Genomic DNA, 24,584 nt, shown 5'->3' with positions numbered 1-24,584 from the left:
TCTGAGTGAAATGGAAAAACACTGGAAAGTTTGAGCAGAGGAATGATATAATTTATCTTTTATTTATTTTTTAATTTTTTTTGTCTTTTTGTCTTTTTTTGTTGTTGTTGTTGCTATTTCTTGGGCCGCTCCCGCGGCATATGGAGGTTCCCAGGCTAGGGGTCGAATCGGAGCTGTAGCCACCGGCCTACGCCAGAGCCACAGCAACGCGGGATCAGAGCCGCGTCTGCAACCTACACCACAGCTCACGGCAACGCCGGATCGTTAACCCACTGAGCAAGACCAGGGACCGAACCCGCAACCTCATGGTTCCTAGTCGGATTCGTTAACCACTGCGCCACGATGGGAACTCCTAATTTATGTTTTAAAAGAATCATTCTGGCTGACAGATGTAGAAGGTTAAGGACAGATGAAGCGAAACCTTTCAGGCAGCTTTTGGAATAAATTATATGAAAGAGAATGGTGACTTGAGCCAGCATTGGAGACGATCAGATTCCAGATATGTTTTGAAGATAATAGGTTCCTGATGAATAATCAAGGATGACACCAAAGTGAGAGCACTGAGTAGGTATCAATGGATGTGGTAAAGCAGTGTAGAAAGAATGAGAGTTTAATTTTGGTCACGCTGAATTTGAAATGTCTATTAAATATATGAATGGAAATATTGAAAAGAATTGAATAGAAGAATATGGAATTCTGGAGAGAAGCATAAGCTGGAAACATAAATTTGGGAACCGTGGACATAAAAGTGGTATTTAAAGCCATGAGATTGATAGAGATCACCAGGAGAGTAAGTATAGAGAATGCCAAGGACTGAGCCAGGGGGCATTCCAGTTTTAAGAAAAGGAGTATTGGGAGTTCCCGTCGTGGTACAGTGGTTAACGAATCCGACTAGGAACCATGAGGTTGTGGGTTCGGTCCCTGCCCTTGCTCAGTGGTTAACGATCCGGCGTTGCCGTGAGCTGTGGTGTAGGTTGCAGACGCGGCTCTGATCCCGCGTTGCTGTGGCTCTGGCGTAGGCCGGTGGCTACAGCTCCGATTTGACCCCTAGCCTGGGAACCTCCATATGCCGCGGGAGCGGCCCAAGAAATAGCAACAACAACAACAAAAAGACAAAGACAAAAAAAAAAAAAGGAGTTTTGGGAGTTCCTGTCGTGGCGCAGTGGTTAACGAATCCGACTAGGAACCATGAGGTTTCGGGTTCGGTCCCTGCCCTTGCTCAGTGGGTTGACGATCCGGCGTTGCTGTGAGCTGTGGTGTAGGCCAGTGGCTACAGCTCCGATTAGACCCCTAGCCTGGGAGCCTCCATATGCCACGAGAGCGGCCCGAGAAATGGCAAAAAGACAAAATAATAATAATAATAATAAAATATAAAAAAAATTATTAAAAAAAAGAAAGAAAGAAAAGGAGTATTGGAGTTCCCATCGTGGCACAGTGGTTAACGAATCCGACTAGGAACCATGAGGTTGCGGGTTCAGTCCCTGCCCTTGCTCAGTGAGTTAACGATCTGGCGTTGCCATGAGCTGTGGTGTAGGTTACAGACGTGGCTCGGATCCCGTGTTGCTGTGGCTGTGGCGTAGGCCAGTGGCTACAGCTCCGATTAGACCCCTAGCCTGGGAGCCTCCATATGCCGCGGGAGCGGCCCAAGAAGTAGCAAAAAGACAAAAAAAAAGAAGAAAAAAGAAAAGGAGTATTAAGAAAAGGAGACTGAGTTTGAGTACCACTGAGATAGGAAGTCCTGGAAAACAAGAGTGGAAAGCGTATCAAGGAGGGAGTAACCAACTGTCAAATGTCGCTAACAGGCCAAATAAATGGAGAATATTTAACTGGCTACTGGATTTAGTTACCAATTTTTTTTTTTTTTCTTTTTAGGGCCATACCCACGGCACACAGAGGTTCCCAGGCTAGGGATCGAATCAGAGCTGTAGCTGCTGGCCTACACCACAGCCACAGCCACGCAGGATCCAAGTCTCGTCTGTGACCCACACCACAGCTCATGGCAATGCCGGATCCTCAACCCAATGAACAAGGCCAGGGACCGAACCTGTGTCCTCATGGATGCTAGTCAGATTTGTTAACCACTGAGCCATAACGGGAACTCATGGCTACTGGATTTAACATCAATAGTGACCTTGAGAAAAGCAGTTTTAGTGGAATGACATAAGGAAAATCCCAAATGAAGAGGTTCAAGAGTGAAAGAAGAATTAAAGATAATGAGTACTTAGATAATGGTCTTGAGGAATTTTGCTGCAAATGGGAATGAAGAAATGGAGTAGTGATGGCAGGGAAAGTGAAATTAAGAGTAGGATTTCTTTTTTAAGCCATGCCCACATCATGTGGAAGTTCCTGGGCCGGGGATCAAACCCATGCCACAGCAGTGACCTAAGCTGCTGCAGTGACAATACCAGATCCTTAACCTGCTGCACCATAAGAGAACTCCCAGAGGAGAATTTTTTTAGGGTTATTTTAGGGCATATTTTTATATGTGCTGATGAGAGCAACACAGCAGAGAATAAAATTGACGATGAGAGGGGAAAGTGCTGAAGTGATGTCCCTGAGCAAATGAAGAGAGGATAACATCTAGTGGGTAGAAGCAAAGATAACTGATCTACGGTAACAGGGAGAAGGCAGATAGTCATGTGGGGGTGGGAATCTGTAGAAGTTCTGGTACTGCTTTCTTTTCTCAGCTGAAGAAAATTTCAGGTAACGCGAATAAGCAACATAAGAAAGCAAGAACTACTGGCCTGCAATGATTTGTCTTACTTGATCCACTCATAATTTTCCCAATGGTGGTTTCTTCTAAAGATGCTCATCTGTTTTTACATCTAACCAGGCTAGGAAAACCTAACTATCTGTTAATAATTGGACACATACAAAGTGCATCAAAAAAAATATGTGAAACACAGGAAAAAGTGATAAAAGTCAATCGAATTTGCTTTTATGGCCTAGCAGAAGGCTCGCTTACATGAAGATAAATCATTTCACTTCTTAAAGTATAAAATACTGACCTTTAAGAGGTTCTGCTGTAAAAATTAAGAGTATTCTAACATTTCACATATAACAGTGAAACTGGGGGTGGTAATGATAGAATCGATGGTATTTAAGGGTATAAATTTGTAAGGAGTATAAGCAATAGAGATCTAAGGCATGGTATAATGGATAGAAATAATATTGTATGCTAATTATATAACATAATAAATATTGCTACAATGCAATCCTATGACAATATACAAGTGTATTAAAGTAACACACTGCACTCCTTAAGCTTATACAATGTTACTTGTCAAACTGATTCAATACAAAACAAAATTGAAAAATGCACTTTTCACAACAGGAGACTCTGACTTTCCTTATGTGGAGAAGTATAATTTTGAGGAGTGCTTACCAACAGTGGTTACAGGAGGCTGTGAAGGGTACTGGGAACTTGTTGTGGCAGGATACTGACCGCCAGGTGGGTAAGGACAGCCTGGGTAACCACTAAAGAAAAAGAGCAGAAAACATTACATGTTAATGTTTAAATGACCCAACACTATAGTATCTTTTAAGATTTCCCTGTTCCAGGAAGCTAAGCTTAATTATTTCGTTATTTTACCAGTTAATGACTTTACAGTTTTAGTGCTAGAGGTGTCTATTCAAGCAAAGTTCTACAGAAATTCCATTAATGACACTGGATTTACCCTTAAAGTCAATGATTAAAATACTCTTGTTTGGCCCTGTTTGAGGGTCACTTTCACAGCAGCAGAGAGCAACCAGAATATTCCTAAGGACAGTTCAACAGTATCAGACCTGGAGCAACAAATATTTTGTGAGAATTTTCCATTGTGACTTCCTAGCATATAGGGAAATAATACTACTTAATTTTTACCCGTGGCTCATTAATAACCTTTTCTAATATCTGATCTGAAAATATTCCTCTTTCAATAAAGTTTTAAAAACTTTCTTTTCACTCTATGGAAGGTTTCGGTCACTCCTGTATTGGTATTAGAGTTGGAAGGAACTTTACTTAGAAGTATTCCCCTCCAGTTTCTGATCCAACATTGCGCTGTAAGTATCATTTACAATATCCCCTACAAATGGTCATCTTTCTATGCTAAACACAAACTTCATTTTGATGTAGTAACTTCTAATTAATGGTCCTAAATTTGCATTCTAGAAAATCACTTGCATATCTGAAGACTTCTAACATCTTCCCCTCATCGTCTCTTCTTCAGGTGAAATATTTAATTCCTTCAACCATTCCTCAGTCATGATTTTCAGATCTAATCACCTTCCTTTGAATGATCATTAGTTTGGCGGTATTTCCCTTATAATGGAGAAGAGAAGAAAAGCAGGAGAGTTCCTGTTAAGAACTGACTAGTATCCTTGAGGACACAGGTTTGATCCCTGACCTCACTCAGTGGTTCGGGAATCCAGTGATGCCCTGAGCTGTGATGTAGGCCAGCAGCTGCAGCTCCAATTCAACCCCTAGCCCGGGAACTTCCATATGCCATGGGTGCAGCCCTAAAAAGACACACACACAAACAAAAACAAAAAACCAGGATGATTATTAGCTATCTGTTAGCTGAATAATAAAGTTTGATTAATCCCATGTTATCTACAATTGTCAGATCTATGACATCTGCAATTCTACAAGTCCATTAAAATTACTGACTAAAAAGAGCCAGCCCAAAGCCCTGGAGCAAGAGCTCTGAGTTCATAGTAATCTTTTTTCAGGGTAGTGGCTCAAAGATGATCTCCTATTTGCATTACTGGTTCACACTTTATAACTTATCCCCAACAAAAAAAACTTTGTATATAACCTGAAGATTCAATGAAATCATAATTTCTCTTATCTATTAGTATAAAAGTAAAATCAAAACAGAAAAAAGTTGGAATTCCCCTCGTGGCACAGTGGAAACCATGTGGTTGCAGGTTTGATGCCTGGCCTCGCTCAGTGGGTTTAAAAAAAGAAAGGAAGAAAAAAGTTAAGGATTTTTGTTTCCAGAGGATGTATGCTGAAGGCTCTGCATGGTACTTTTGTTCTAGTTTCTCTAGTAATCCATAATGCAGTGTTGCAAGGAAACAATGTCAATCTTACTCAGATTTCTGAATCAAAAAATTTTTTTGTCTTTTGTATTTTTAGGGCCACACCTGTGGCATATGGAGGTTCCCAGGCTAGGGGTCCAATCGGAGCTACAGCTGCCGGTCTATACCACAGCCACAGCAATTCGGGATCTGAGCCATGTCTGCGACCCACACCACAGCTCATGGCAACACCAAATCCTTAACCCTCTGAGCAAGGCCAGGGATCAAACCTGCATCTTCATGGATCCTAGCTGGGTTCGTTATGGCTGAGCTACAATGGGAACTCACCTTCTTTTTCTTTTTTTTTTTTTTGAAGACAGCAATCTGAATATAGTTACCCTTAACTTACCAGCATGTTATGACAATAAAAGTTACATTTCACTCACACAAAGCCCATCAAATCTTTGAAATAGAGCTGTCTCGAAAAGGAGCTTCTAACAAATCACCTCACAGAAGAAACTTTTAAAGTTATGTAAGGTAAGTCTACATTTTGTCAATATTTTCAGCATTCATTTTAATTTACAAGTTTCTTTAAAGTGGCTTTACTATTTCCTTACTGTGCTTCTAATAACCATTCCCTATATGCCCAAAGTTCCTTCTTACTAGCAGCTATTAACTGATGAAGGCTTATAATTTCAAGACTTCAGACAGGATTCCATGTCTAGTACTTAATGAGAAAATTAAAGGCCTCAAGAAATCTAAAACTTATAGCGTGCTTATATATAACAACCACAGGAATCTTTTTCTCTTGTCTGACAGATGTTCATCTGGTCTCTGCTTACTATCTAAATGTGACAGAATGCTTACTACCTTAAAAAGCCAGTCCCTGAAATTAAGAAAGCCCCCCCCATAAGTATGTCTGCTAAATTTAACTTGTAAGATCCTGCATATTATATATGTACATACATATATTTAGTTATGGCAGGTGTTCAGGAAATCTGGCTGCATTACCTGTGAGGGTTATACGAAGCTAAGAAGAAGTAGCAGGTTAAAATTTTCTTGTTAATTCTTATTTATTTTAAGTAGCTGAAGATTTCATTTAGGTACCAAGAATATGCCAGTCTTGCATTCTAAGTTAGCCCCCAGACCGCCTTTGGAAAGTACTCCTAGATTACCACTGGAATGGGTGCACATTTGTAACACAGGTTAATTATCATTTCTCATTAATTTTTCTAGTATGTATTATTCATAGACTGATTTCACTATTTAGCTCTGTTATGTTATTATCATATGGATAATAAAGGTTGGCAATATATGTAGTCTATTAACTGAATAAATAAACATTACGAGGACAAGACTGACTTCATCATACAAACCATTAATTCATTCCCTGTAGTTTATAGAAAAGGTCAGTTTTTTTTTTTTTTTAAAGGATGTTACAAAGCAATTAAGTCCTACTGTATGGCATAGGGAACTACATCCAAGCTCCTGGGATAGAACATGATGGAAGACAGTATGTGAACAATGCATATATATATATATGACGGGGTCACTATGCTATATGGCAGAAATTGACAACACTGTAAATCAACTATACTCTAATAAAAAAATAAATATTTTTCTGAAGTTGTTATAATCAATATTCCATTAACCTTTCAGCTTTTACACTGGATATACAAAGTTCCTAAAAGGGAAGTAGCAAGGATTTCAAAATCCAAAACTAATCACATCATTGCCATTTCTTCATTTCTTTCCTCTCTGTAAACAGAAGAGAACAGCATTTCTCTAGAATGGAAAAAAACTCCGTTTGAACTATGTACATACCATAAAATTTCATGAATAAACTGAGCTGTACCTTCCATTAAACCACAACTAAATTCATTTTAATGCCCTAGTTAGCACTCATTATTTTTACTCTAGATCTAAGAGAATTCTAATACTATTACTCAAAAGATAATTTTTCATTACCTGGGATTGGGAGGGTATCCGGATGGGTATGCGGAAATCCCACTTGGCATGCCTGGCATGTAGGAAGCTAAAAATAATTTTTAACACTTAAAAATAATATGCATAGTCCTGGATATATACGTTATCAAATAAGACACACATCACTATCAAACCACAAGCAAAATTTCATACAGTTAAAGAATCCAAATCTCAGCACCAAAACAAAACACTCTACCCGTATTAGTACTTTACTGCAACTAATAAATATCTTCAAATCATAGAATTCTAAAAGGATTACACATGAGTTATGACAACACACATGACAACTCCAACAAGAATAAATTGGCAAACAGGTCAACCTGGTCAGCTCTGCAGGCTGTCAAGGAATCTATAACCTGAAACAGGAGCCAATTGAATTCGAAATTTAGAGGAAGCTAATTCTGCCCTCCTCTGGTCCAAGGTCAGCTTCTTAGAAAGTTACCTCTTCATTGCATCTAACAAATCTTTTGATATTTCTTTTAAGACTACATTGACCGATCAGCACAGCTGGTTTTGTTGGCTTGATTGAGGATTTGAAAGGACTTCAAATTACTAAAAGAAGTCCTATACAAAACTTATATTTAGCTAGACTGATTAAAACAAAAGCTTAGAAATCCTAGGGGAAAAAAAGATTCAAATTTAGTAAGCTTAAAGAATGCTTTATATCTCTGCTGTTGCCACAGCTGTGGCATCAGTGGTAGCTGCAGCTCAGATTCAGTCTCTGGCCCAGGAATGTCCACATTCCACATGTGCAGCCATTAAAAAAAAAAGGAGAGTGAGTGAGAGAGGGAAAGAAGTAGTTAATTTTGGCCTCAGCTGGAAATAGCTTGTTTGAGAATCAATTTATCCTGAGTGAAAATTTTCTCACTGAATACAATGATGAATCAGTCCTTAATCCAATCAATATTTTAGTGCCTTCATGCGACAGTCACCAAGAATTTGATGAGAAGGAAGGAAGGAAGGGAGGAAGAATGAATGAATTAATTCCTGGCTTTCAGTTGCTTTTAGTCCAGTGGGGAAGATAAACAAGCAAGGAATAATAACAGAGTGATAAGTGTTATGACAGGGAATTTCAGACTGCCCTATATGGGATCATACAGAAGGTAGCTAATTTAAATGTAAGAGGTATGGGTAAACAAAAGTGATCTAGTAGATGAATGGTATAGGAGAGCTTAAAGGCAAGAGCAGTGGAACCTTCAAGCAACAAACTTTTAGAGCACATAGTTCAAGTGGGTAGGAGAAATATGCTTTGCTCTGACCAAGGGCCTTAAAAGTTTTTACCAAACTTGCTGAACTTACATTCCCAAGTATCAGTGTTCATAACCCTTCTTGTTAAGATGAACCTATAGATGTCATAAGTAATTTTCTTTCTTTACTGTAATGAAGTTAAGATGATGTTCAATACTGTTTCAGAATGGAAAAAAAACCTCCCAAAATGTCACAATTGCTAGATCCCATAAAACTGTTTCTTTCTGAAGGCAAAACACAGTTCATCTCTATGAACATCAAAAGATGAGGGCACTATTAGGTGTGAGCAACATTTACAGTCCATTACTAGTTTCTCTCCCCATGCTAGTTTCTCTAACACACACAAAAACCACCACTTCATAGTTACAAGCAATTTCCTCATAATTATAAGCAATTTTCCTTTTCTAACATTCTGAAAAGCTAATAATTTGAGCAAAGTCTTCAAATTATTACTTTGTGAAATAACAAAAGTTATCTGAATCCAAGACTGACTGGTAAGGAAGCAGGGAATGAGATGAAGTAATTTGAGAGCCAGAATAAAATGAAATACAATATGCATAATACATGGGGTTATTATAAGGATTAAATAAAAACTAATATGGGAGTTCCCGTCGTGGCGCAGTGGTTAACGAATCCGACTAGGAACCATGAGGTTGCGGGTTCGGTCCCTGCCCTTGCTCAGTGGGTTAACGATCCGGCGTTGCCGTGAGCTGTGGTGTAGGTTGCAGACGTGGCTCGGATCCTGCGTTGCTGTGGCTCTGGCGTAGGCCGGTGGCTACAGCTCCGATTAGACCCCTAGCCTGGGAACCTCCATATGCCGCGGGAGCGGCCCAAGAAATAGCAACAACAACAACAACAACAACAACAACAAAAAAGACAAAAGACAAAAAAAACTAATATGAAGTGCTTAGCTATATCTCAATAAATGTTGTACTACTGTTAATGAAAAATGAGGTTTGGCCATAGCATTTTTTTTTTTTTTTTGCTTTTGCAGGCCATACCTGTGGTATACAGAAGTTACTAGGCTAGGGGTCAAATCAGAGCTACTGCTGCCGGCCTACATCACAGCTGCAGCAACTGGGGATCCAAGCCGCATCTGTGACCTACACCATGGTTCACTGCAATGTCAGATCCCTGACCCACTGAGCGAGGCCAGGGATCGAACCCTCATTCTCATGGATTCTAATCAGATTTGTTTCCACTGTACCACAATGGGAACTCTGGCGATACATTTTTTTTAGTATGATTTATAGCTAGTTCAAAAGCCATCCTAAAACAGGAGTTCAAAAATGTTTAGAGTAATAACAGTAATAATAGAAGTTAATAGGAGTTCCCATCGTGGCTCAGTGGTTAATGAATCTAAGAACCATGAGGTTGCAGGTTTGATCCCCGGCCTTGTTCAGTGGGTTGAGCCTTGAGCTGTGGTGTAGGCTGCAGACGTGGCTCGGATCCCACACTGCTGTGGCTCTGGAGTAGGCCGGCAGCTACAGCTCCAATTAGACCCCTAGCCTGGGAACCTCCACATGCCGTGGGAATGGCCCCAGAAAAGGCAAAAAGACGACAAAAAAAATAAATAAATAAAATAAAAGATAATAATTTCACAACTAGAAGACATTATTTAAGTATGGATCCAAATTTCTGGGATAGTCCTTGGTGTATGTTTGTGTGTGTAAGACAGAATTCAGACCTTCATTTCTTTGGCGTCGTACTTAATAATAATGAGTATCATTTAAATGTATAAAAAGTATTAAAATTGTAATGGGACAGAGATTGTGTAATGTGATTTATAGTGAGTGAGTGCAAAATGGAACTGTAATAGTGATTTCTTTAGTGAGGTGTCTTTCTAGAATGCTGCACTTCCAATGTCAATATAAAACTTAGGGAAAAAAGTTGCTTAGAAGACTGTCTAAATTTATGAAAAGGTTACCTTTATCTTAAGTGGTCACTTAAGTGAGCAAATAAATATGAATTCTGACCTAGGAAGTACTTCGAATTTCGAACCTTAGATGAGCAATTATCTAATTTTAAGTATTAAAGCTAAAAGAATTTAAGAAGAAAGCAAATTTCTGGTCCAAAAGAATCCCTAGAATCCTTACTAAAATGCTACAACCAAGCTTATTCTGGGAAATCCCCTGGGAAAAGGAAATGGATTCAGAAAGTTCTGTTAGATTCCCATTCAGCTTGTGAGTCAAGATGCTTCTCAAGACAGAATGAATTAAAAAGGAAAAGGATAATTTTCAGCAGGAAAAAAACGAAAGCTCGCATTAACTTAAAAGTAAGTTTGGTTAATTACAAACCTAAAATTTGCTTAAAAAAAAAAATCACAGCTCAAAATACAATGAAGAAGTACAGGTTTAGTAAAGCCAAAACCAGTAAGTACAACCAACTCTCAATTATCCAGGGTGATTTTAAATCATCAGTAAGAATTACTTTTTAGAAACCCAGAAATAACAGAGATAATGTTCACCAATTAGGGGAGAAGTGATAACTGACTTCATGCCCCCCGACTCTCTCCACTTAAAAATTATGAATTGGCTGTACTAAAGAGAAGAAAGCTGAAAGCTAGATGTGCATTGTGTATACCCAGAATAGCTGAACATTGATGATTTAGTTGACTTAAATCAATGATATAATTGATATCTACAATCCTGATGCTGGAGTTGCAAAAACAAAAAACAAAAAACAAACAAAAAACACAGGAAGGAGTGGTCAGATGGCCTTTCAAGTTATATGTACTTCCAAACAGATCAAAAAAAGCTATTCATGACATGCATGATTTAAAAAAAAAAAAAAAAATCTAGCTCTACTTCAGCATTCTTTCTCTTCCATTTTGGAAGCCAGCACACCCAAGTTAAATGTCTACCCACAAACGAAAGCCCAAATGCCAGTCTCTGCTGGGAATCTGTACATGCAGATGTGGGGCCTCAGAATACCTCCAAAAAATCCACTAACTTGATAAGCTAAAAAGCAAAGTGAAGTCATTAAAAAAAATTTTTTTTGAACAAGGTTTTCTGTTTTGTTTACATGAGTTTAAAAATCAAATCTCAATTCTACTTACTATTTGGTGGCCCTGTTGCCTGGTATGGTGGATAGGATGCTGAAAGAGTAGGACGAGAGAAGACCGGAGGTTCATCTCCAAACACCACAATCATGACCTGAATAAGCCCCAACAAATCTGACTGTGGCTAAAAATGGAAAACAAATTTAAGTCAGCTACAGATTCACTTTTTGGCAAAAAGGAAAAATCTGGTCATTTCTTATCTGTTTTTACTTTTTTTTAAAATCTTTATTTATTATTACTCAAATGAATTTATCACATCTGTAGTTGTATAATGATCATAACAATCCAATTTCACAGGATTTCCATCCCACAACCCAAGCACATCCCCCCACCCCCCAAACTGTCTCCTCTGGAGACCATAAGTTTTTCAATGTCTGTGAGTCAGCGTCTGTTCTGCAAAGAAGTTCAGTCTCTCTTTTTTTCAAATTCCACATGTCAGTGAAAGCATTGGATGTTGGTGTCTCATTGTACAGCTGACTTCGCTTAGTACAATAATTTCTAGGTCCACCATATTGGTAAAAATGCTGGTATTTCGTTCTTTTCAATGGCTGAGTAATATTCCATTGTGTATATGTACCACATCTTCTTGAGCCATCTGATTTGTTTTCAACTCAGCTCAATAACTTCCTTTGTAGGACCACAAACATAAAAATTCCATTTGATAAAGCTATGTGATTTTTACATATTATTTACATGTAACAAGGCTGTTGCTTCATGTGTATAAAAACAGCACTAGCCAAAGGAGTATACTTCATGTGTATAAAAACAGCACTAGCCAAAGAATAGTATCGTTCTTCATTTGATTCCACACAGCTAACCAAAACTTTTATTTCTAATGGACAAATTACAAATTCTCGTACAAATTCATGGATGGATGTGAGCAATAGTCACAAATATTATTTAAGGCCATTAAAAGATAACAATGTTACCTTGGAAACTCATTCCTAGATTAATTTTTATTAAAGACAGTATTACGAACTCTGAAATTACAGGCAGACTTCATTTCAGAAATCACTAGAGTACAAAAGATACAAATCGTTAAAGGATTTTTCCTTCCAATACCATAGTGAAAGTTAGAGTGTCTGTATCCCATAAAAGTTGCTAAACTTTTCTCTCAAGTATCTACTGATCACTAATTTTTTTTTTTTCTTTTTGTTGTTGTTGTTGTTGTTGCTATTTCTTGGGCCGCTCCCGCGGCATATGGAGGTTCCCAGGCCAGGGGCCGAATCGGAGCTGTAGCCACCGGCCTACGCCAGAGCCACAGCAACTCGGGATCCGAGCCGCGTCTGCAACCTACACCACAGCTCACGGCAACGCTGGATCCTTAACCCACTGAGCAAGGGCAGGGACTGAACCCGCAACCTCATGGTTCCTAGTCGGATTCGTTAACCACTGTGCCACGACGGGAACTCCTTTTTTTGTTGTTGTTGTTTTTTTGTTTTTTTTTTTTTTGATCACTAATTTAAGACAAATTATGCTAGGCAAAGTTGTTCAAACTGGCTTATCTGATGGCTCCATTTTCACTTCTTACTACATTTTGTGTATATCTCACCTCATATACTTCATGAGTTCATCAGGTTCTGAAGGATAACTTAATCATCTCGATCAGCTAATCATCTTAATTTCCCTTCTCCCGATGGGAGAGTTCACTAGCAGCTTTCAACTTCCCAAAGCACTAATTTTATTAAATTCTGTCCCAATGTATGGACAATGACAAAAGGTAACATTTCAGAAAGGTTCTTATGAAAATTTGCTGATTCTCACTATTCCAACACCTGTCTTATGTCTGGCTGTGAATTTACATGCTGAGACTGGGAGTGATCACATACAGTATCTGCGTAGCACTGAGGAATGTGGACTAGAGATCATAGCTGATATGTGTGGGGTCACTATTGAAATCACACACTTTAATCTCTTGTTAATTATTTAGTCCAACAAAACTCCCAAGGTAAATCATAACCTCATGCATTTAAGAAACTGAGATATAATTCATATACCCTCGAAAGCTGTATGGTTCAGTGGCTTTTTCCATCACCACTATTTAATTCCAGAATATTTTTATTATCCCCCAAAGAAACCTGTACCTATTAGTAATCATTTCCAATTTTCCCCTTCCCCAAGTCCCTGGCAACCACTAATCTATTTTGTCAATGGACTTGCCTATTCTGGATATTTCATACAATCCAATGATCAAGTGGAATCATATGATGCGTGTCTGGCTTTTTTCACTTAGCAAATTTTCGGGGTTTACCCATGATGAAATATTAACTTCATTTATGCAGTCTTATAACCATACTTTTGTCAGGACAAGTTTTACTTCAATTCTTTATCATATCATTTCTTTTACTTTAAAGTCTTTGAAGGAAGGAAAATTAATCATTAATACCTATTTCCAGGCCTATTACAAAGCAACAGTCATGAATCTTTCAGAATGACAAATGACTAATTCAGAATAATACAGGAGGAGTTTGCTTGTGTGGCTCAGTGGGTTAAGGATCTGGTATTGTCATTCCCACATGCCATGTGTGCGGCCAAAAGAAAAAAGGAATGATATAGGATATAAGAAAAGCAGCAAGATTATTAGTTTATTTCAGCTCAAACGCCTAAGGGTCAACTGAAACAAATAATATCTTTATAAAACTGCTTTGCTACTGAAAACCATCTTAATATCCCTGTGACAACAGCATGCTATCTATTGCAGCAATCTGGCATGATACAGAATGTAAACTAGGGCTGTTATCATTTATCTTGACCTTACTAATTAAATTGCTTATTAATCCTGAACATACATATTGTTCAGAATGTAAAAATCTGCTATCGTGTGTGTGTGCGTGTGTGTGTGTGTGTGTGTGTGTGTGTGTGTGTGTGTGTGTGTTTAGGGCCACACCCGCAACACATGGAAGTTCTTAGGCTAGGGATCAAATCAGAGCTGTAGCTGCCGGCCTATGCCACAGCCACAGCAAGCCAGATCAGAGCCGTACCCGTGACCTGTACTGCAGCTCATGGCAATGCCAGCTCCTTAACCCATTGTGTGAAGCCAGGAATCAAACCAAAGTTCTCATGGATACTAGTCAGGTTCTTAACCCACTGAACCACAATGAGAATTCCTTCTTGGCTATCCTTAATCTTTTGTATTTCCATATAAATTTTAGATTCAGCTTATCAAGTTCACGAAATTAACAAATACATAAAGAAAGAAAAACTTCTGTTAGGACATAGATCAATCTGTAGAGAACCAGCATTTTTATAATACTGAGTCTTCCAATCCATGAATAAGGTTCTCTTTGCTTTTACTTAAGTCTTCTATAATATCTTTCATTAAAATTTAGAATTTTCTCCATAATGGACTTGGACATCTTTTGTAAGATTTATTCCTAAGTCAATAGCATTAAAAACATAAAGTATTATATATCAGTCCATTCATTCTCTATTCTGCTGAGTCCAATCTGCTATTAAACCCATCTATCCCATCTATTGAGTTCTTTTTGTTTTCTTTTTCGGCTTTGCCCAGGGTATGTAAAAGCTCCCAGGTGGGGAATTCCTGTCACAGCTCAGCAGTAACGAACTCAACTAGTGTCCATGATAATGCCAGTTCAATCCCTGGCCTTGCTCAGTGGGTTAAGGATCTGGTGTTGCCATGAGCTGTGGTAGAGATCTTAGACCCAGCTTGGATACCATGTTGCTATGGCTGTAGCGTAGGCCAGTGGCCACAGCACTGATTCGACCCCTAGCCTGGGAACTTTCCATATGCCGAAGGTGTGGCCCTAAAAAAAGACCAAAAAAAAAAAAAGTTCCCAGGTCAGGGACTGAACTGGCACTGCAGCAGCAACCCCAAGCCACAGCGGTGACAATACTGGATCCTTAACCCCTAAGCTGTCAGGGAACTCCTAGTTTTTAACTTCTATGATTCTATTTTTTGGTTACAAGATTTCTACTTGGTTCATTTTTAAAATAATTCTCCACCTTGAACATATCAAACAGTCATTTTCAAGTCTGTCTGATAACTGGGTTGCCTGGTGGAGGTGGGTGTCCTGTTTCTATTATCCTTTTTCCCTCTTTGTCCTGTCTTTTGCTGTACTTAATAATTTTTAATTGTATGCTAGATACTGTCTGTGAAACAGTATATAGGCTCTATGTATTATCTTCCTCCAGCAAAGGTTTACTCTGTCCTATGGCTGGTACATATTGTGGGAATCAACTTATTATAATCAGGAACTAAGCTGATTCAAGGCTGGGATTTTATAGGGCTCATTCCACCTAAATTCTCACTCATGGGGAGTGTTCCTCCACTGGCGCCAACTAAGAACCAACAATATTTACTTATATCCTCCCTCCCTGATAAGGTTCCGAATGCCTATTGCCTACTCAACCTAAGACTGCTGAGAACTTGGCTGTGTTTTTCAAAGGCTTTCTGCTTAGCTTTTTAGCATCTTGTCTTTGAAGTTTAGGAATTCAGCATATTCCTTGAGAGGGAAACTGAGATTATCTGGCTCACTTCTTTGTAGCTTCCTTTTCTCCCAAATCTTGGCTCCTTAAGTACTGGATGCCTTGCAGACAGAATAGCAACTGTTGTCCTTTCAGCCCTGTGGGACTATTAGAAATTCTGCAGGCTTCTTTCCCTCTAGCTAAGGCCCTCTGCTCACATTCTGAGTCTCTCACCCTGTACCAAGAATCAGTAAAAACCCTTAGAGAAAACTGGCTAAATACTGACTCTTCTCTGTGCAGTTCCCTCCTCTAGAGGATCTTGGCCCTTCAAGTCCTAACTGCCTCAACAGCTCTCCAAAGCCTTGCACAGATTTTTTTTTTGTACTTTGTGTGGCTTTTCTAATTATTGTTGATAGGAACCTCCAGAGCTATACTATCAGAGGCAGAAACAGAGTTTCTTACTACCATACTTTTTTTTTTGGCCTCTCCCAAGCCAATACAGTGACAAAGCGAGATCCTTAACCCACTGCGCCACAAGAGAATTTCCTAGTATTACTTCTGGATAGGAACACTGTCAGTAATGAGATTCAAACAGTTTCACAAATATATGCCACTAGTATACTATTTTTTAAATGTATTTCCCATATGTGAATTCCATCTGCTCCTAAAGGTTCAACTCAAGCAAAAAAAAATAGTAACTATGCATATTCTACAATTTACCAAGCTCTATACAAATATGTTTCTTTTGGAGTTACCCAGCTCATTGATTAAGTGATCTTACATGAATTTATCCTCCTTGGAATCCTCCTTGTGAGTAAAATATATAGTGAATGAAATATATAAAATACAAGGAATTCACAGAAAACTGTTAATACTTACGTGTTTCCACTCATGTAGATAAGGAAGATATATCTTTCCATTAGCATCCACATGCTTTCCTGTTTTAATAGTCATTGAACTAGTAGGCTTAACAAAACAGATAGGGGGATTATATGGGTATGTGTCCAGCAGCCACAGGCATATTGGAATATTATACGTATTACCTGAGAGAGAAAGAGAAACTTTAGTTACTTCTTAACAAGAGCTACACTAAGCAACACTAAAAGGAAAAAAAAATCACGACAAATATTTTGTTTCAAATTCTATTTAAGATCAGTTTCTCGTTTTCAGTTTGTAAAAGTGATTACAGCAGGATTAAGGCGCTAAATGATCACTACTCCACCAGTGTCTACTTGTTGCTATAAAAACATTATTCACAAATTATCTTTTGGTTCAAGCCATTCTTTGTTATTTGACTCTTGCACTTCAATTAATAAAGTTCACTGGGAAGGATAGAGAAGGAACATTACAGATTGTGTCCTATCAGAAAATGATATAAGCTTGGAGTTCCCATTGTGGCTCAGAGGTTAATGAACCCGACTGGCATCCATGAGGACACGGGTTCAATTCCTGGCCTCATTCAGTAGGTTAAGGATCTGGTGTTGCCGTGAGCTGTGGTGCAGGTCACAGACCTGGCTTGAATCCCTCATTGCTGTGGCTCTGCTACAGCTCCAATTCAACCCCTAGCTTGGGAACCTCCATATGCAGCAAGTGTGGCCCTAAAAAGACCAAAAAAAAAAAAAAGAAAGAAAGAAAGAAAGAAAAAAAAGAAAATGATATAAGCTAGACTTGAAATTCCTTTGTCAAAAGCCATACTAAAGACCTAATCCAATTTTCAAACAGAGGCTGACTGGTGGCCACAGCTTGACCAATAAACATGGCATTTTCAGTGGTAGTTTCAAAATCAATAATGTCATCTCCTCCTTGCTTTATGTAACACAATCTCTCTTGGTTAAGAAATAGGGAGTTCCTGTCGTGGTGCAGTGGAAACGACTAGGAACCACGAGGTTGCAGATTTGATCCCTGGCCTTACTCAGTGGGTTAAGGATCCGGTGCTGCTCTGAGCTGTGGTGTATGTCACAGACACACCTCAGATCCCGCACTGCTGTGGCTGTGGCTTAGGCTGGCAGCTGTAGCTCTGACTGGACCCCTAGCCTGAGAACTTCCATGTGCCACAGGTGCGGCCCTAAAAAGCAAAAAAAAAAAAAAAAGAAAGAAAATCAACTATATATAGTCAAAATGAACAGTGTGTTTCAAAGAACCAATCAACAGAGTTAATACATTTAACATAAGTCAAAGCATTTCTTACTGAGGTCAAAGCCCAATGTCCCAAGCAACCATGTGAATCACTTACCAATTCAGATACGTTTTTTTCCCTTAGAGATAGTTTTACTTCATAAAAGTATATACACATAAATTTCACTTAAAGAAATCAGACAGTTATGGGGCTTTGGATTTATTTTTTACCCAAAAGTACTTCTACAATGAAAAAAAAATTCCAATAGAATATATCCTAGTACATAAAACGTAATTTTATTTCCATCATTCAGAATCCTTTGCTTTGTAAAAATGAAGTAGTTTCCAGAACGACTTAAGCTTAGGATCTGTGTCATATGAAAAATGGTAAGGTAACGACAGGTTTAATGTAGATAAAATTTGTGTGTACGTGTGTGTGTTTGTAAAAAAGGAAACCCTTGTGCACTGCTGGTGGGAATATAAATTGGGCAGCCACTATGGAAAATAGTATGGAGATTCCTTAATAAAAATAGGAAGTTCCTGATATGGCCTAGCGGTAATGAACCCGACTAGTATCCACAAGGATGCGGGTTCAATCCCTGGCCCTGTTCAGTGGGTAAAGTATCTGGGATTGCTGTGAGCTATGGTGTAGGCCACAGACGTGGCTTGGATCTGGTGCTGTTGTGGCATAGGCCAGCAGCTGCAGCTCTGCTCTGACCTCTAGCCTGGCAACTTCCATATGCCACAGGTGTAGCCCTAAAAAGCAAAAAAAAAATTAAGACCAGAACTACCATATATCCCAACAATTCCACTCCTGGGCATTTATCTGAAAATAATGAAAACACTAATTTGAAAAGATACCCTATGTTCATTGCAGCATTATTTATAATAGCCAAGGTAGAGAAGCAACCTAAGTACCCAGTGACAGATGAATGGATAAAGAAAATGAGGTAATATATACACATAAGGGAATATTACTCAGCCATAAAAAGAACCAATCTTGCAATTTGTAACATGGATGGACCTAGAGGGTATTAAGAGAAAGACAAATACTGTATGGTTTTTAGATTCCACTTATATGTAGAATCTAAGAAACAAATGAACGAACAAAATGAAAAAGAAATAGACTCATAGATACAAAGAACAAACAGGTGGTTGCCAGAGGGGAGGAAGGTAGGAGGAGAGAAATAGGTGAAGGAGATTAAGAGGAGTTCCTGTTGTGGCTCAGTGGTTAATGAATCCGACTAGAGCCAAGAGGTTGTGGGTTTGATCCCTGGCCTTGCTGAGCAGGTTAAGGATCCAGCGTTGCTGAGAGCTGTGGTGTAGGCTGCAGAAGCAGCTCAGATCCTGAGGTGCTGTGGCTCTGGCACAGGCCAGCGGCTACAGCTCTGATTAGACCCCTAGCTTGGGAACCTCCATTAGCTGTGGGAGTGGACCTAGAAAAGACAAAAAAAAAGAGGTACAAACTTGCAGCTGCAAAATAAATCACAGGTATGAAATCTACAGTGTGGGGAATATAGTCAATAATTATGTAATGTTTTGTATGGTAACAGATGGCAACTAGACTTACCATGACGATCATTTTCAAACGTATAAAAATATCAAATCACTATGCTGTATAACAGGAACTAACATAATATCATAGGTCAATTATACTTTAAACACAAACAAACAAAGAAAAAGAGATCAGGAGTTTCCATTGAGCTCAGCAGTAATGAACCCGACTAGTATCCACAAGGATGAGGGTTCAATCCCTGGCTCCAATCAGTGGGTTAAGGATGCAGTGTTGCCGTGAGCTATGGTGTAGGTCACAGATGCAGCTCAGATCCCTCACTGCTGTGGCTGTGGCTTCAGCTATAGCTACAATTTGACCCCTAGCCTGGGAACTGCCATATGCTGTGGGTATGGCCTAAAAAGAAAAAAAAAAAAGAGAGGTCAGATTTGTGGTTACCAGAGGTGTAGGCTGGGGGGAAGGAGGAACTGTAGGAAAGTAATCAAAAGGTATAAACTTCTAGTTATAAAATAAGTTACTAGGAGTGTAATGTACAACATTATAAATGTCATGAACACCACTGTATGTTATATAAGAAAGTTGAGAGTAAATTCTAAGATTTTTCATCACAAGTGAAAAAACTTTTTTTTCTATTTAATTTTGCATCTATACAAGATGATAGATGTTCCCTAAACTTTATGTGGTGATCATTTCTTGATGAAGGAAGTCAAAACATTATGCTGTAGGAGTTCCCGTCGTGGCTCAGTGGTTAACGAATCTGACTAGGAACCATGAGGTTGCGGGTTCGATCCCTGGCCTTGCTCAGTGGGTTAAGGATCCGGTGCTGCCATGAGCTATGGTGTAGGTTGCAAACGCAGCTCGGATCTGGCATTGCTGTGGCTGTGGTGTAGGCCGGCATCTATAGCTCCGATTAGACCCCTAGCCTGGGAACCTCCATATGCTGTGGGAGCAGCCCAAGAAATGTCAAAAAGACAAAACAAAAAACAAAAAAAATTATGCTGTATACCTTAAACTTATATAGTGCTGTATGTCAATTACATCTCAATAAAACTGGGAGAAAAAAAATAAATGCCCTTAATTGTGTCTACCAGTTTTCTGCTCCCCTCCCTCCCCCATATACCTATTTCCCTCACCAGACCTTAATTCCTGAGAGCAAAGGGAAAGTCCTTAATCCTGATTTTTACTCATACCGACTCCATAAAATGCTAACGCTCAGGTGTTTTATTCCTTTGCCTGTAATATCCAGTCCGTTATGAATGGCTGACTCATCCCCTTTAATATCAAGTTTGAACATCATTTCTTTTATGACCCTCCCATGTGTTCCCGTTCTCCTTTATAATCTCACAGTACCTTTATATTTCATTATTCTATAGTAGTTATAGTACATTGTATCTATGTATTTCCTGTTTCCCTGATTTGTGTATATTCTTCCAGAAAGAGTACATTCTTTATTACCCTTGTATCCCTAGCCCTTATTCCCTACACATAGCAGGTACTATATAAACACCTGCTATAGAATCCAGGTCTTAGCTAGCCTCAGGAATAATTAAAAAACAGAGCTGTCCAAAAACAGAACAGTTGTTTCTGAAGCTGAATGCTCCATCATCACTATAAGTATTCCAGCAGAGGGTAGCTGACTAGCTAACAGAGATGTAATTATCCATCATCAGCATTACAACCATAAATAATAGCTACTTTTGATATCTCTATTATATATCAGCCTCTGTGCTAAGTCCTTTACATAGCATTATCACAAATTCTTTTTAAGTTAGGTACTACTATCCAAATGTTATAGATGCCCACTGTCACAAAATTAATTACTGAGCAAGAACTAAAATCCTACTCTGTCCTGACCATATAGAGCCGCTATCTTAGCTACTATCTATACTATTCAGCTTCCTAGTGTCAGATAAGCCTGAATACAGTGGGAAGCTGAACTAGGAGGCATCCAAGATCCCTTTCACTTTCTAAGATTCTCTGATTCTACAAAACAAAACTCTTCCAGTGCACAGAGGCACTTATTTGTTGATATATCTTGGTAAAGAAGGGGAAACAAAGCTGAAAATATTAGGTGCTACTGCCAAATGAAGTTCAATTAAAATAGAAGTTAAAGTCTCTACATATTATCATGAAAGTCACAAGAAAGTAAGCTTAATTAACTCATAATTCTTTGGCAACTAAATGTGAATTAAAATGCATCTATGCTAGAAACATAAATCACATAACACATTTACCTCTATAAGGCACAGGAATTGTTCCAGTGAGGTTCATTAGTTCCCTTGAACTGCCATCATTAAAAACTGAAAGGTAAGAATAATGAGTTAATCAAAGGGCATTTTTATAGATATTCCCATGTAAGTTATTCTTTGAAAAACACTGGTTAAAACTCATTACTACTCATGAAAGGGACTAACTTGTTAATGTTCATAATGTTATTATTTTGTCCAATAATAAAGTATCCTTTGTTGGTTCACTTAATGGGATCAGCTTTTGAATGAGTAAAGATGCTGTGAATTACTTGGAAAGATAAATGTGAATGCTACAGTCCCAGTAAATATGAGCTCTGTGTCCCCAACCAACATGATTACAATAGTACTTAAAAATCACTATTAACTGATACCATATTAAATATTAACTTAATAGCATTAAATTGTAGCTTTCTCAGACGTTTATTTATTTATTTAGTCTTTTTGCCATTTCTTGGGCTGCTCCCACAGCATATGGAGGTTCCCAGGCTAGGGGTCCAATCGGAGCTGTAGCTGCCAGCCTACGCCAGAGTCACAGCAACGCGGATCCGAGCCGCATCTGCAACCTACACCACAGCTCATGGCAATGCCGCATCCTTAACCCACTGAGCAAGGCCAGGGATCGAACCCGCAACCTCATGGTTCCTAGTCGGATTCGTTTACCAATGAGCCACGACGAGAACTCCTTTGTCAGACGTTTATTCCCACTCACTATCATTCTCAATCTCAAAGTAGTATCAAACCACTGCATTAAAAAGGAAAAAAGTTTAAACAGTCAAATATGGACATCTTCTTTTAATACAAATATTTCTCACATCAACTTATAAGTTTTCCTACCTATAACTTAAAACTCACAAAACTTGTTTTCCCACCCATAACTGATTAACCAGGGCACATAATTTATATTTCATTAACTGCTATTATTTGTATTTATGATTTGGAATTAACACTCTATCACAAAGGGGAAAGGCTGTAATGTGCAGTACAGGAATGCAGGAATGTACTGTTGACCTCAGTTCTTTTACCTACTATTGACAATTATAAACTGTGCTGTAATTTATTCTGGTTTTGTGTTTTATATATTTATTCTTTTAGTATTTAGCAAAAACTATATGCTTACCATCAAGTTCTAGCCCTAGTCACTTTATTCCCCCATTGAAGCCATTTTAAAATTAACTCTAATTTTTGTAATATGTTTGGGGTTTTTTTGTTTGTTTGTTTTTGCAAATCTAAACACCATAGCACAGTATGTGGACAGGAGGGAGAACTATGCCCTAGGTTTGGAAAAAGACTTCTGGTTAATGACTTTGTTATTCAGGAAATTCAGGACTGATCTCCCCTCTGTTATTTTTCACTTCTGCCACTAGGCTCCTGTTTACAAAGCCCTAAGGTTGAGTGGAGTTTAGAGTGAGAGTCTCAGCTACAAAATCCAGCTCCTTGCCTTCAAGTACTGAGGGCCTCAGATTAGGGAGGAGAAAGCCCTGGCACGTTAGGTGTTTATAAGGACACAGGGTTGGAGAGATTATGTTAGGACTGGTGGGGCCAAAAAGACTATTAGAAAAAAGTCAAACTCTAAATATTGTCCCTTACTTAAATCACAACTTTATTTCATCTCAATAGAAGGTAAACACAAACTGCCACCTACTTTACAGAATTAAGGACAATACTGTTTAAGTGTTTTCTTCATCTATAAAACAAAAAGGAGGAGCTCCCGTCGTGGCGCAACGGTTAACGAATCCGACTAGGAACCATGAGGTTGCGGGTTCGGTCCCTAGCCTTGCTCAGTGGGTTAAGGATCCGGCGTTGCCGGGAGCTGTGGTGTAGGTTGCAGACACGGCTCAGATCCCGTGTTGCTATGACTCTGGCGTAGGCCGGTGGCTACAGCTCTGATTGGACCCCTAGCCTGGGAACCTCCATATGCCGCGGGAGCGGCCCAAGAAATAGCAACAACAACAACAACAGCCACAATCAAAAAGACAAAAGACAAAAAAAAATAATAATAATAAAACGAAAAGGAGGAAGTTCTCTTGTGGCATAGCAGGTTAAGGATCTAGCATTGCCACAGCTGTGGTGCAGGTCACAACTTTGGTGCAGGTTCCATCCCTGGTCTGGGAACTTCCACATGCCATTGGTGTGGCCAAAAAATAAGTGAAATGAAATGGATGGTCCAGAAGATAGTTTTGCAAAATGTGTTTGTAAGAATACAAAGAGACGCTCTGGGGAGAAAAAGGGTTCACTAGTTAATTAACTTTAGATATACTAAACAATATATTCTCTTCTCTCCCTCTGGGTATGGCACAACATATTTGCATATTAAAGGCTCTGAGAGGAGTTCCTGTCCTGGTGCAGTGGTTAACAAATCCGACTAGGAACCATGAGGTTGCGGGTTCGGTCCCTGCCCTTGCTCAGTGGGTTAACGATCCGGCGTTGCCGTGAGCTGCGATGTAGGTTGCAGACACGGCTCAGATCCCGTGTTGCTGTGGCTCTGGCGTAGGCCAGCAGCTACAGCTCCGATTGGACCCCTACCCTGGGAACCTCCATATGCCACAGGAGTGGCTCAAAAAAGCGCAAAAAGACAAAAAAAAAAAAGGCTCTGAGAAATCTTGCTATAAAGAAACAGATTTAATTTTGTTTAATCTGTAAGTTGCTCAAACTTAAACCACAGAATCACCTCCACACCCACAAACCAACATTCTTCACAGCTATGGATACTACTTGGAGAAAAGATGGACTAAACTGTCTTTAACATCACCTCTCGGTCTAAATTTGCATGGTTCTATGTTAGAGTAGTATTTTAAAAATAACTAGACCAACATAAGATGTTATTATTAGATCTTATAATTTCCTACCCCTCCCAACACTTTTTTTAGGTGAAAGTTCTGTCCTACAATGAAACAACCAACAAACTTAAAAGAAAAATGGGAAACCTACAATTAACAAAAAGAGTAAACTCAAAATTCAGTACTTGATAATTTTATTCTATAAA

General features: G+C 38.9%; 1 protein-coding gene across 2 annotated transcripts in view; it reads right to left on the bottom strand.

Annotated features, from left to right (window-relative positions):
* Window positions 1–24,584, bottom strand: part of TSG101 (tumor susceptibility 101) — a 49,991-nt gene that overhangs the window by 17,986 nt on the left and 7,421 nt on the right. For both annotated transcript variants that reach the window (XM_047776158.1, XM_047776159.1), the window contains 5 exons: window positions 21,587–21,652; window positions 16,604–16,767; window positions 11,297–11,423; window positions 6,973–7,039; window positions 3,386–3,477 (listed from right to left, as the gene is read on the bottom strand). In XM_047776158.1, the coding sequence (XP_047632114.1) occupies window positions 3,386–3,477; window positions 6,973–7,039; window positions 11,297–11,423; window positions 16,604–16,767; window positions 21,587–21,652 (516 nt within the window). The remainder of the gene's footprint in view (window positions 1–3,385; window positions 3,478–6,972; window positions 7,040–11,296; window positions 11,424–16,603; window positions 16,768–21,586; window positions 21,653–24,584) is intronic.

This window comes from Phacochoerus africanus, chromosome 4 (genome assembly GCF_016906955.1).
Source record: "Phacochoerus africanus isolate WHEZ1 chromosome 4, ROS_Pafr_v1, whole genome shotgun sequence".
Lineage (NCBI taxonomy): Eukaryota > Metazoa > Chordata > Mammalia > Artiodactyla > Suidae > Phacochoerus > Phacochoerus africanus.
The sequence above is the reverse complement of the archived record's forward strand: the minus strand, read 5'-3'. Positions and strand labels throughout refer to the sequence as shown.